The sequence below is a fragment of the Gekko japonicus genome, unplaced genomic scaffold, assembly GCF_001447785.1.
Source record: "Gekko japonicus isolate JY-2015 unplaced genomic scaffold, Gekko_japonicus_V1.1 scaffold163, whole genome shotgun sequence".
Taxonomy (NCBI): Eukaryota; Metazoa; Chordata; class Lepidosauria; order Squamata; family Gekkonidae; genus Gekko; species Gekko japonicus.
Window position 1 is genome coordinate 366,544 of NW_015161950.1, and position 14,327 is coordinate 380,870.

The following is a 14,327-nucleotide window of genomic DNA, read 5'->3' on the forward strand; positions in this document are numbered from 1 at the left end:
TTAAATGCCCTTGAAGATGATATTTTAATATCTTATGTGCAGAACTGCAGTAGAATTAACAGCTGGAAATCTTGTCTTTGGGACCACTTTCCTTTTTTGCTGTTGAATGGGGCAATTTTGGGTCATGGATACAGTGGCAATCTTATATTTAGACACATGCTTGTGCATAATCCTGATGATGAATTGATAGCTTGAATAAATTCCACCTAAGAAAGTTCTGTATAATCTAATGATCAAAGTTAATGAAATAGGATTTCCCCCCCTACTTAACAAGGAACTCTGGGTAACTGAAAAAGTTGTACCTTTAACTTTTGGGACTGTAATAATTATTGATGAGCAAGGGAGAATTTCGAAGTGTAATCAAAATAGTAAATTATACTATACAGACTGTCTCCATTCTATGCTGGTAAACATTTTAATGACCCAGTGTCTTTCCGAGACAGATCTTTTAACATCTCATAAAAATTGTATATTTCTAAGCAAATGGAAAACAGTGTGGCATCAATTTATGCTGCCACTTAAACAGCAATGAGGTAGGTACTGATTTCAGATTTAGATTGAGGCAGTAAAAGTTTCAAATAATGATGCATATTAAGAAGAGTGTTTTTTTGCCAGGTCTCCTTAAAGCTATTAAAACGATGAAAGCCAACAAACTATGATGACACTTCTGTGTTAGGCTACTAAGATGTAAGTTTTATTGATTTAATTGAGACCTGCACACAGGCAAAATTATATATAAAAAGGAATGAAAAGAGTTAAATAGTTGAGGATATACACAGGTAAACTTCTTCAAAGAAGCAAGAAATAACCTTACACACACACACACACAGAGAGAGAGAGAGAGAGAGAGAGAGAGAGAGAGAGAGAGAGAGAAACCATGTGGAAGAGTTTAGTACAGAACCTGAAAAAGTAATATACAATTCTTGTGAATGTGATCTAAGTGCTGCTTTTGATGTGGCTGTTAGTCAAAGTAAATATACTTAGGACTGCAGCCACAACCAGTAAAATGAGGGCCCTGACCTGCATAGCCCAGGCTAGCCCAGTCTCGTAAGATCTCGGAAACTAAGCAGGGCTGACCCTGGCAAGTATTTGGATGGGAGACCTCCGAAGAATACCAGGGCAGGGAGGCAGAGGTAGGCTATCAAACCTCTGAATGTACTCCATACCCCAATAGGAGTCGCCAGAGGTCACCATGACTTCCAGGCATGGGCACACACAAAATGCAAAAATACCCCCTCCAAAAAAACCCAGTAAAATGAGGGTTGTGTTGCTGTAGCTCTGCACAACGAATTTTCCAGCTAGCAATTTATAAAACTTGGTATTGTAGCAATAAAGTGGAACATCTCTGCTGCACTATTTGTTATACCAGTTTTGTAGCAGTGTTACTCTGTTTATATGTTCCATGTACCAATGCAGACGTGCATGGTTGGATTGCTATGTACCTAAAAAAGGACATTGACAGTGCAATCCTAAACAGAGTTACACCTTCTCATTCCACTGAACTCAAGGAACTTAGAAGGGTGTGGCTCTATTTTGGATTACATGAACGATGTTGTGGCCTTCCACTCAGCAAGAATTCCCTGTAATTTTCCTGCTGCTGGTGCAGATGATAATTCAGTGCAGTGACAACCGGGCTTCTAGTTTGGTTTCCCCATACTTTCCCTGCCCTGTTCCTCCACAGCCCCCATTCTTCCCTGCCCCCTGCCCCATTAGGGCTTTTTTCAGTGTGTGTGGGTTTATTTTTTTGTAAATACGCAATAGCTAGATTGCTGTACTGTTGTAATGTTATGACTATCCATCTGTTAGAGTCTTTGAATTACCAACTTTCATTTTTAAGGTCTCTAACCCCTTCTGTTGCAGAGAAAAAAGGGGGAAAAAATTCTCAGGAACAAAAAGAGCTAGAGACTTACTTTTTAAAAGTAAACGTTGGGGATAAATGGCTGCTGTGGGGGGACAGAGCAGGGAAAATGGCACCAAAGTGGATGGTACCTTTTGAAGCACAGGGTTAAATACTGGGTTCTGGACACATTGCAGTGAAACAGCTCTACTTTATTAAGTGATTTTAGGAGCACTACAAGACAAACTCCAGGGCATCTGTCCTGTTCTTAAGCATGCAATCACCATACCCCAAACACACCCCACTCCCAACGATAGGCTATTTACATAACACTGTTACTCTATTGGTCTACTCCAGGATCCTAGTAAGCTATTGTTCAGGGGAAACAAGCTCAACCAGATCCCGGTACTGTTTCAGGGATTACTCAGGCTCAATACACAACACACAGTATAACTTCCACTTCATCTGCATACTGGCAGCAGACATTGGATGAAAGGCGATTTTAGAAAGCATGGGGAAACCACAGAAATGAAATGGATGAGCAACAATGCTGTGTGGATGCTTGGAAATAATCCACAGCAGTTCGTATCCCAAACTGGAGCAAAAAGCCCATTTTGAAAATTAACTCCAGTTTTTTACACCTTAAAAGTCCGGGTTTGTAATGTTGATTTTAAAAGGCTTGATATAGTGCATTAAACTAGAGGAACAGCAACCATTGTGTCAGTAATGCTAGGCCTCGGCCTAGGATCTCAATGCCAAACAACAACTGGGACTTTGTTATGTCTTGAGGGTTGCTTAATATATCTAGAGTTGGCAAATATTCACACCAGCAAAATGTATAATAGATGTATGGAAGAGGTGTTATGTGGTGCATGTGGCTGAACAGAATTGCCCCCATTTATTTGTACAGGGTACCATTTTAACTACAGACCAAAAAAGGAGGAAAATGTCACAAGATGCCTTCAGAAAAATGTATCTCAAGGAACTTGAAAGTTGATTTGAATAGCCCTCTACAATAAATAATGCTCCTGATGAAGATTGTGGTTTCAAAACATGTTGAGACATATTAAACATATATTTGGGGAAGGCTTTAGAGGTTTTCCTCATTTTTTGTCTCCCTCTTTTTTTCTGAGGGCATCCCCCCCCCCCCCCCCCCCCGCGTTCGCCCCCCCCCCCCCCGACTCGGTTCTGGCCCCATACTGCTTCAATTTATTCCCTGATTTCTGCACACATTTTTGTACCTTTAGTTTTCACTTCTGTTTGTTTGTTTCTCCCTGTGTTTTTTCTGTTTATTTTGAGACCACTTGTACCCTAATCTTGTCCCGAAAGCTGACTCTGAAGAAGATTTTTCCTCGTGTGTGATGTTTCTTGCAGTTTTGTTTGTCATACCCACCCACCTCCAGCCCACTTTTCAATTACTGGACTCTGACAGTCAAACTACTTCCACTCCTCTGCCCCAGCCTGCAGATGAGTGTTTTCTTTGTATTTTATGGCACTAAAGTATTGATATATCACTAGATCATTGTTACAATAGACCTATCAGGTTCTCTGAATTTCCACCTTTCATTTAAAAAAAGAATCATGTATCTAGCTCCTTCCCTCACAGAGAGAGAAAGCAAAAGGCATATCTCAATGAGGGAGGGGGTATAGACTTCCTTAAAAAAAAAAATGAAAGCTGGGAATTCAGAAAACCTGCTGTTGTTTCAACACTGTAGCAATATATTGATATTTTGGTGCCTTTAAAAAAAAAGAGGGTTGCTGTGACGCCACCAATGACAACAGCATCATCTCTTTAAAATCTTCATTATTGAAGGCATATGCATAAGAAAATAAACTGACTCCACAGCTGAGAAAATGCAGATGGAGGGCAGATATGTGGAAGAACCGTGCCCAAACTGATTCAAGTGCTTGTGTATTGACTCCCAAGAAAATCAGGAGTAAGTTGAGTGTGTAGGAAAGCCTTTAGTCTTGCATCATTAGAACAATAGCAAAACCAGGGGTAAGGTTTGGGCTGCACTATTCAGTTTTAGTACCTGGCCTGCCACCTGAGACATCATCTATTAAAGCTTCGCCCTTTTAGGTAGGTTGGTAGCGTTTATTGTATGGGGCCAAAGGCCATTACAATTAGGGCACACAAAATGGGAGTGATGTTAGCAAATTCTTGACGTTTTAGGTGACTTATTCAGCTAGAATTACCAGATCTCAGTACCAGAAAACAGGATACATTTTTGAAGCTTTATTCTCTTCTAGGAAAAAGTAAGAAGAGGGAAAAGTGCAAAAATCCTCAGCTGTATCCACTGATTGAGACCCAGTTCTGTCCGTGTGACAAGTATAATGCCCAGCCTGTGGGGAACTGGTCAGACTGCATTTTACCAGAGGGCAAAGTGGATGTATTACTGGGAATGAAAGTACAAGGAGACATCAAGGAGTGTGGACAAGGGTACCGTTACCAAGCCATGGCTTGCTATGATCAAAACGGCAGACTCGTTGAAACTTCTCGATGCAACAGTCACGGTATTTAAAATATCTTATTTTGTTTGGCTTAAAGTTCTGGTTAATAGTTTTGTATCAAGTATTGGAAGAATTTGGGGGGTAAAGTACCACAGAGATCTATGCTTTGCAAAATGTGATTCCGCTTCATGAAGGTACCCAAAACCAATGCAATGTTGTGTTTCTGGACTGTTTTACAGGTATGCTGGTCTGTGAATTCATACATATATACATTTAAAAACACTGACTCTTCCCTGTCTTATGGCCAAGAGAACCAATATGTAGCAGTTTATGAGTGCAGCCAAATGTGGATCTTTTTGAAACTCACTGTATTCTAGCAGACTGAATGAGATTCACTTTGACATTGCATTTGTTCAGGTCTGTCTTATGATGACTGGGGTAACTGGTGGCAGTGAAGAAAACGGTCTACTGTCTTCTGCAGATGTCCTCAGCTGGTAGAGAAGTACTGGTGATTGGGGAAGGGAAGGGAACTGCAAAATGGCAGTGGTGAGAAGAGCAAGGAAGTTGAAAAAGGTGTGGGAGAGGAAGAGAAATTGTAAAATGGTCAAGATGTTTGTGAAGTAGGTGGGGCCTGGAGGAGGAAAGGGACCAGAGATGGAGACGAGGAACTCACAACAATTTACAGTACCTCTGGGTTGCCTGTTACACTCACATCTCATGAAAATTTTGAATCTTCATTATTGCTGATATTTCTTACCATTCCACATCCAGCCATTACATATGCAAAATTCATACTCTCTGGTTTAAAGGCCAAATCTATTGGGTAGTTCAGCCCTACTGTCCTGGACAAAGCTTGAAAAAGAAAACTTGAGTATTCCTGACAGATGGCTATCCTCTCTCTGATAACTGATATGTTTTTTTAGAATGTGTGGGCTACCTTTTTCTTGAGTTCTTTAGTGTTTGATAACTTTCAACTCTTTATTTTTAAACTTTTTAATTATACTGGTTATCAGCTGTCAAATAAAATTGCAAGATTTGTAGTGATGAATAAAAATATATGAGGTCCATGCAGGACTTTTTTTGTAGAAAAAGCCCAAGCAGGAACTCATTAGCATAATAGGCCACACCCAACAGCAGAAACTCAGCATATTAGGCCACACCCCTGACAGCACAGCACATTAGCATATTAGGCCATACCCCCATGCCTTCCCTTGGCTTGTTTGGGTGCCCCGCAGCTGTGGGAAGCGCAGGCAAGCCCCCCCTTGAAGGCGCGGCTGCAGGAAGCCTGGGCAAGCCGGCCCTTGGAGGGGAGGGGAGGCAGTTTAAACTGCCTTCCCTTGGCTTGCCCGGGCGCCCCATGGCTGCCGGCCCCCGGGCAAGCCAGCCCTTGGACAGGCTGGGGAAGGCACAGGGAGGCATTTAAATGCCTACCCGATCCTTCCAGGGCCACCCTGACCCGCCCGCCTCGGAGTCGTGGGGGGGATCGCTCTCTAGGCCTTCCCTCTGTAGCCACTCACACAGAGGTTTTGGCTGTAGTGGGTGTGGCCAACTCTGAAGCCAGCCGGAATTCCGTTCCTGTGCGTTCCTGCCCCAAAATAGCCCTGGGTCCATGGATTTAGAATGGTACAGCTCTCCTTGGAATTGCAATGTCAGTCATGCAGTTTGCCTTAATAAACATTATGGGGTTGTGGAGACCTGAGGTTGCTGTGTCTGGCGGCATCAAACTCTTAGCAATAATGTACAATCCTTGCTTAATGCACCACTATATATCTCCCTTCTGTATTACTAAAATATGTTGGGTTCTGTTTTTAATGAGCTGTGGCTGTTGGGTTCTTGCTGTTATGAAAGAAAGCTGCTTTTGCATGAAGTTATTCTAGAACATTATCTTGGACAACATTATGTTGTCCAATGCCAGCACTGACTTCTCAGTAAGACTCAGTAGTGTGTACTTATAGTAAAACTTATGTACATTTTTAAAATATGCATTTAATATGGGTTTGTAGTATAGGGAGCCCATCTCCCAGTAGGACACAGCTTCCCATCACATCTTTGCACAGATCACGTGAAGCACCCAGAAGCAGTGAAGATGCAACATTCTTGCACCTTCCAGACTATGGAAGACTTCATAGGCTTATTATGCATTTAAGTTCTGTTGAATATTTATGCCACATTGATAGTTCACATTGGCCTGTCATTCCCTGGGCAAATTAGTTGGCATTTTTCATGGATAGTTCTCATTTTGTTAGCCCATGCACAGCTCTCCATTGTGTTGTTTCCTTGTCTCCATGGAATTTATAATACTTTCCAATTTGCTTTCAGAACAATATGGTTTTTATCTTTTTAATTTTTCAGTGCATGAAGAAAACTGCAAAATGAAATTAAATCAAGGCTAACAATGATTCTGGGTATCCCAAAAGAGACAGACAGCCTGCCAACTCAATATACATTTTAGTTTCTCATCAATCTTTAACATGTCTTCAGCAGTTTTTATGTTTGCCCATCTGTGAGTGCTTATTCAGACCCATTGTTTGAGAATTCCATGGAACTGAATTCCAGAGATAATGCTTTTTTTATTTTGTAATACAGTAGGGAAAAAAATCATTTTAGTCAGTTTAAAAAATCATTTTTGTCCATAATTTGTCATTTCACTTAAACACATACTGGTGGACATCGTGTTCTTTAAAAAATATTAATAATACATGGACAGTTTTGGAGGCAGCATTGGAATTGAAAAGATTTAATTCTATTCAATAGAATTTCCCCCCAATGACATTGTGTAAGACCTCCATTTATCACAGGTATTCAATATGTAAAATAAAGATAATGAATGCCAGCCCATATTTAAAAGGCTGTTGAGGATGCTAAGCAACAAGAAAAGTTAAAACATCTGATACATATTACCTGGTGATAAGACTACTGTAGTTTCTTAGTAAATTAGATGTTTTCTCTTCAACAGTAGCATGATAATGAAGACAGGGAATGAATGCTGAGAAACCTAGAGGCCCTCCCATGGTGCCACGTTAAAAAGACATATCTGATTGGTAGGGCTGTGTGATGTAGAAGAGGCAGAACTCTTGTGTGTGATGTACTGTGTGATGTACAAGAGGCAGAAGGGTGTCTTCAAAAAATAGAAACTCCATCACACTTTGCACACTGGAAAGGGGATTTCCATGCAGCAATCATTGAAGAAACAATCCCCCCCCCCCCCAATATACACACACACAAACACACTAACTGAGCAAAAGGGAAGGTACAATGCCAAGAGACAATATTAACTGACCCTGGAGGTTCCTTCCAACTCAGTGATTCTATGATTAATCTCACCATTGCAAAAAGGGTGCCTGCACATTGTTGTGGGAATTGATAAAAAATACACATTTATTTTATTGTATTTACTGCATTTATCATCCACATTTCTCATTGAGACTCAAGGTGGATTACAGAATTATGAAATACCTCTGTAAGACATACAATAAACAGTGCAATGAAACTGGATGATACAATTAGAAATCAGTGAAATAAAGACTTTACAATACATCCAGTGAAGAATGCAGTATTGACTGGGAGGACTATCAAAACTTTCCAAGTGTAGCAGTGCAGTGTGCACCCCATTATAATCCAGAAAGTGAAGAACCATGTACTTCCGATACCAAGATTTTGGAAAACACTGGAATGCATGGTCAAAATACTAGCGTATCATGAAACTGTGAGCCCTGAAGTAGGAAGAATGTTTCACAAAACCCCTTTATTGAGTAGCACATTGCCATACCACCTTTACTCCCTTTCCACTACCGTTCTGCCCACCCCACTTAACCACTGGGCACCTGCTGAGCCTAAGCTGTACAAAGAACCCCAGCAGGTTTTTCAAAGGTTTTATTAAGAATTCCATTCAAAATAGAAAAAGTCAAAAAGGTCCAAAAGTAAGTACTCTAGTGGGTTGAATTGAGGGTTAGCAAGCAAAGAAAAGCAATAAAATATTCCCTGACACATCTGAACCGACCTTATTCCTTAACACAATTTACAAGCTCCTTGGTCCTTTCCTAGAAAAGGCTGGTATGACCCATGCTTTCCCAACAAGAGGGCACACATCTCCCAGGTAGCAACCTGCCTGCTAACCAATCCCAGAAAAAATGAACACTAAGCTTTGGCAGGCAAGGGTTTCATCAGTCTCCCCTCCCCGATCCTTGCCCCTTTCCCCTCCAAAACTGGCAAGGGTTGCCAGGTCCCTTCGAGACGCCGGCAGGGGGGATGGGGGGACACTCTGGGAGCCGGGAATGTTGCCTGTGATGTGCCGACATCGCCAGAAGTGACGTAGGCACACTGGGGGTGACACAGTTTTTTGGGCAAAACCCCCTAGTAAAATTGCCCGCAAACCATAGAATTTTGCCTAAAAACCAAAGCATTCCCTCCAGTGTCACCAGAGCATTCCCTCCAATGTCACCAATGTGCCTACATCATTTCCAGGTAACATAGGCACATGGTTTTTATCGCTGTTGGGGGGTATTTCCTCCCACTGGCCGGCAGCCGGCAGGAGTCCGCAGAATTGGGGATCCCCCACCCCCAACTGGGTACTGGCAACCCTAGCCAATACTGAGTGTTAAGGTTTCTTGGAGCTGTAAACAGGAAATGGAGGACTGGTCCCCCCCCCCAGCAAGGAAAAACCCTCCATTTAGCACACTGGCTTTTAGACACATAGGAGAAAATAAATTATTTAAAATGTATAGGCAAAACCATCATCAATTAAAATTGCATGATTATAGAAATTAACAGTCATATAAACTCAAGGGTAACTATAATTTCAGAATATAATTTAAAATTAGATCATTACCCATTAAAGGGAAACAAAAAACCAGTATCACTTTCAATCAAGGGGAGGACAGACCTACCTTATGATAATTACTATAAAGCTGAGTCAACAACAATTGCATGAATGTTAAGTGTTGCTTTAATAAATTTGGCAACAGCCAACTAATATACCTGTCATTTTCAGACAGAAGGTTAAATAGATGACAGTCATAAGAACAGGCAAGGGATGTTACAAGGAAAGGAATAATCAGAGAACATCTCAGTCTGCATAAGAAAAGAAAATATGGTAAAAATTTTAGGCACCTAGGCACTTTGATCAAGTGGGGTATTAGAGGTCAACAATTGGTATGGCATTAAGAGGAGCCAGGGGGAAAAGGTGGGGATACAAAGGAACTGTGAAAAAATATAGATGCCTGTGACCAGCAAATGGTGATGTAGGCTAAAAACCAAGATGTGATGGGGAACAAGCGCAGTTAGCATCTGATATGACATGTTGCCAGTCCAGTGTTTTCAGCCAAGCTTTCACCAAGGCATACGCTCCGTTAAATCCTAGGACAGCAAGCTTGATATAGAATGGCCCTGCTCACCACTTTTGGTATCTGCCAGCTGACTACCTGAACTAACCAAAGAATCAGAATATCATTAATTCCAATAATGGGCAGTGTTCCCTCTAAGCTGAGTTAGTGTGAGCTAGCTCACAATTTTTTACCCTTCGGCTCACACATTTTTGTCTCCGCTCAGGAAGGAGGGCTCCAGAGCAAACTAACGTATGCAGCAGCCAAATCGCTGGCTCACAACTTTAATGCCAGTAGCTCACAAGGTAGAATTCTTGCTCACAAGACTCCACAGCTTAGAGGGAACATTGATAATGGGTGAAGAGAATATGACAGCAGTAAAAATAGTCTAAATGTTATGACAGCAGACCAAGTCACTGTTGCTAACTTTGTCATACCCACTTCTGAATGAAGTGTCAAAGAAGCCACACACCTGGGAGCTGAGTGCCAAACCCCTCCCCCATCCAGGGGAGTCCACAGCAACCAAACCACACCCCCTTGGGAATGCCGCAGTGACAGCCCCTGCACCTGCAGGACCCTTCCCCCTGCCCCTGAAGTGAAGAGCCATCCTACGCAGGAGGCTGACAAAAGAAGCCAGCTGCCTGGGAGAACTTCAGCAGGGAAGCTGAGTGGGAAGGAGGCACCAGATGACAGTATTAGTTGGCAGTGCTGGCTGCCAGCATCATGCTTTCCAGCTGGAGAGATGAGAATGGGGTGTGTGGGTACCTGAAGCTGCTGGGATATGGTAGCTGGGGGGTGGGGTGGAGAGAGAAGTCAGTTAACTGAATGTTCTGGATAATCAAATGCCGAATAACAAAGCTTTAACTGTATTTAGCAACAGTTCTCTTCTCCCCTTGCCATGTTCCCCATGCCATTACTGTCTGTAGAAATGTGAATCTGTATCTGAAACAGATACCTCTGGCACAGGATGTGAACTCAAAAAGGCTCATTGTCATTGCTGTTTTTTGGTAGCTATTTATGGGAGAACCCCCTTTGCTGTTGTAATTCAGACTAGCACTATATAAAAGCGCCACTGAGGATTATAACCACCTTCTCTTGTAACTCTTCTCTTGGTCAGCATTATGATGCAGCAGGGCAAGTTAAACATTTTTATGTAGGTCGTAATGCACTTCTTAATTCATGTCGGTTTGTTTTTAAGACCTCAGGCACAGTCAACCAGTCCAGGATGGGTTGTCTGCTGCCTTATTAGTGTGAGATTATTTTCCCCTTTAGCATTAATTAAATGAGATACATTGATTTGTGCTGACTCCACAAAGCTCATTGTGGTTGCAAGGCTTAGGCAAGGGATTAGAGAGGAATATCTGTGCATCAGTGAATGTTTCTACAACAGCTGTTGGGAGTATCCATGTGAAGTGCAGCATTTCTTATTTAATTGCTTGTGTGTCTGATAGTAAACTCTCAGATGCTATAAAAGAGTCCATGTGGTTGCAGACATCGCTTTATTGTTTACTGGTACGCTTTTATACATTTTAAAAGTCTTTTTTACATACTTCACCCTGCAGCTATGTGAAAGGATACCAAAGTGGAATAGAAATTCAGAAGAAAGGCTTATTATGCTTTGTTTTGCCTTCCTCTATAGCTAGTGTGTCTCCACTGATATGTCTGTATTGTTAGCCACTTTAAATATTTAGAAAACAGACGATAGATAGATGCATGCATGCATACACCCATACATGCTAATCTAATACAATGCTCTGTTAAGGAATTCTATACTTTTAAGGCCTGAGTACAGGACTTCGTGATCACCTACTCTGAGATCAATTAGACTACATGACTAAGAAAAAACTAGTAGATAAAAAGTATTAGATTTTGTATCCTGAATTATACTGCCTCTCAGGGCCAATTCTCTGGATGAATTGCCCAATCAACTGTTTGGGGCAGCACAATGAAGAGGGTGCCAATGCACAGCAAGGACTCTATTGGTTCACAGCCATCAGCAGGATAACTGAGCCCTGAGAGATTGCTCCTCATGTTGAAACACCATAGCAGGGGCTTTGCTTGGACCCAGCAGCAGCTGATGCAGGCCCAGGAAATAATGAGGTGCACCTTTCTTTGGGAGTCAAAACACCTTGAACTGGACCTGCTACATATGTATTTTAATATGTAGACACAATGTTCTTCTCTTACTGCGAGCCGTTTTTTTAAAAAAATTTTTTAGTAAGATCCATAGGAAATTTGCAGTGCAATCCTAAACAGAGTTACTTTTCACCAGTGGTCCTAGAAGAGTGAAACTCTGCTAAGGATTGCACTATTAATCTTATGCTGGGTTCAGCCCATCACCACCAGTTCCCGAGCTCCCATGCATCTGGCTATCAGTAGATACCTGGTTTTCCAAGTATGCATTGGGAGAGGGGCTGAGTCCTTGTGGGACCTTGTCACAAGACTTAGCATTGTGTGATGACATCACGAGTTGATTGGGGGGAAACATTGTGGCGGAATAGCTGACCTATGGATCCTCCTGCAGGCAGACTTGTAATGATCGTACCCAAATTCTTTGACAAGTAATATAGAATCATATTTCCTGATGGTAAACCAGAAAAGCATAGCTTGCTATCCAAAATACTTTCTTGTGAATACTTGCCTTTGAAACAGTGGTATTTCATGGGTTTTAAGGAATCATGATGCTCTTCTCAATAATTGAAAATGATCAGAAGAACCACCTTGACCTGGATAGCCCAGGCAAGCCCGATCTTGTCAGATCTCGGAAGCTAAGCAGGGCCAACCCTGGCAAATATTTGGATGGGAGGCCTGCGGAGAATACCAGGGTCAGGAAGCCAGAGTCACGCTATCAAGACACTTCTCTGAATGTCCTCCACGCACCAGTAGGAGTTGCCAGAGGTCACTCTGACTTCCAGGCACAGGCACACACACACAAAAGCAAAAATACGCCCCAAAAGAGAAAATGTTCAGAAGATCCTTCAGCAGCAGTTTAGTTGGAAGAATGCTATATTTGCTCATTCTGCTCTGGCTGGTGCATCATCATATCATTTTTGATGTGCAAGGAGGACTCTGCTGCCACTTTAACTAGTGTCACCATTTTTAATCTCACAGTGAGTCATGACCTGTGAGGTGTCCATTAGCATGAAAAACTAGGGAAGCCTTTCTTCGGTAAAGAAAAAGACCAAACTGCTGATGCAGAAGATCAATTGCTATGTGCCGGTGAAGCCTTGGAGGCTAATCCTGAAAACAAGATAAAAGACATGCTGTATTTCAATTCATCATTCTATGGGCTCCTGTGACATAGCCATGAAAATAAATACTGCCAGGTAGACTGTAAATACCTTTGAAAGTCAAGGGAAATTCAAGACATCGTGCCCTTTACTAAACTCTGAAAGATCAGTTACATGAGGCATGTCCAACTTCGAACAGGTAGTGATCTATTTTTTCCGGCCAAAAGTGCCGGTGATCTACCACCATGAAAATAAAGTTTCAAATTCGTTTCAAATTAGATTTTAACCCACTAAAGTTGGGTTCCACCATCCCCACCCCCCCCCCCCCCATTTATAATGCACCTTCTGTCATTTACTGGTAAGCAAAATTCATCATACTGGCACCAATAATAAAATACCACCAAACAATCATAAAAAAACCCCTAACACCTGTCCAGCAAACCAGGAGACCAAGTGGGGCTGGTGATCTACCTATGACCCCTCCATGATCTACTGGTAGATCGCGATCTTCCTGTTGGACATACCTGAGTTACATGAAAACTATACTCCCCCTCCCCTAAGATGTTGGACAGTCATGTAATTTCTGGGTTCATGATTCTTAGCTGCTATTTATACAAAAAGTGAATTTGTTCATTGTGCTAGTACTTGTGAAGAAGCTATATCTTCTCCAGATGTTTCCAATTTTTATAGACATTGCCAGATTATGCATGAATCTGAGCAAGGCCCCCCCCCCCGAATCATGGTGTATTTTAACATCTGGTTTTGACCAGATACTGTTATGGATCATCTATTTAACTTGATTCTAGTTGTGCTTTGGCTCAGGGGAGGGGGTGTTCTTGCTGTTACACTGTTGCTTTATTTAGTGGGACGGTTCTGTTCACTGCTGTTGAGTTTTGCTTTTATTACTTTATACATGTCATATTTGTTTTAACTCACTGCTTCTGGGTTTAGACTGTTTGTGATTTTTGTTTTCTTATTTTCATTGTTGATTGCCTTTATAATTTGATGGGTTTTTGATATTGTGTGAGCTGCTTCTTGCAGCTGTGACCCAGCAAGGGGGCAAAGAAATTATTAAAAAACAAAGATATAGTGGTGTAACTTTATGCTGGTGTTAATAGGCCACGGACACAGCCGAACCAAAAGCTATATTTGGGAGGCACATGATACAGCAATCTGGTTGAAGTTATGCAAGTATGGCGTTTTTCAGTGCCTCGCTGGTGGACTTCCTGGGAATCCTACATGTGCTGTCTTGAGTTCCTTAATGGAAGAAAGGCAGGATGTAAATAGATTGAATTAAAAAAAAATTAGTGCAGTGTGCCATCGAGTCAACCACTGTCTCATAGTGACCCCATGAAGTTCTAACTCATGGGGTTTTCAAGGCAAGAGATGAGTAGAGGTGGTTTGCCATTGCCTTTCTCTGCAGAGCATCCCTAGTCTTCCCGGGTGGTGTCCCACCCAACTACTGACTGTGTATGCCACCCTGAGTTC

At 41.9% G+C, this 14,327-nt stretch overlaps 1 protein-coding gene across 1 annotated transcript in view; it reads left to right on the top strand.

Moving 5' to 3' along the window:
• The window catches only part of THSD7A (thrombospondin type 1 domain containing 7A), a 322,475-nt gene that overhangs the window by 261,353 nt on the left and 46,795 nt on the right, over positions 1 to 14,327 (top strand). The window contains exon 14 of the mRNA XM_015429430.1: positions 4,088 to 4,351. Coding sequence (XP_015284916.1) covers positions 4,088 to 4,351 — 264 coding nt within the window. The remainder of the gene's footprint in view (positions 1 to 4,087; positions 4,352 to 14,327) is intronic.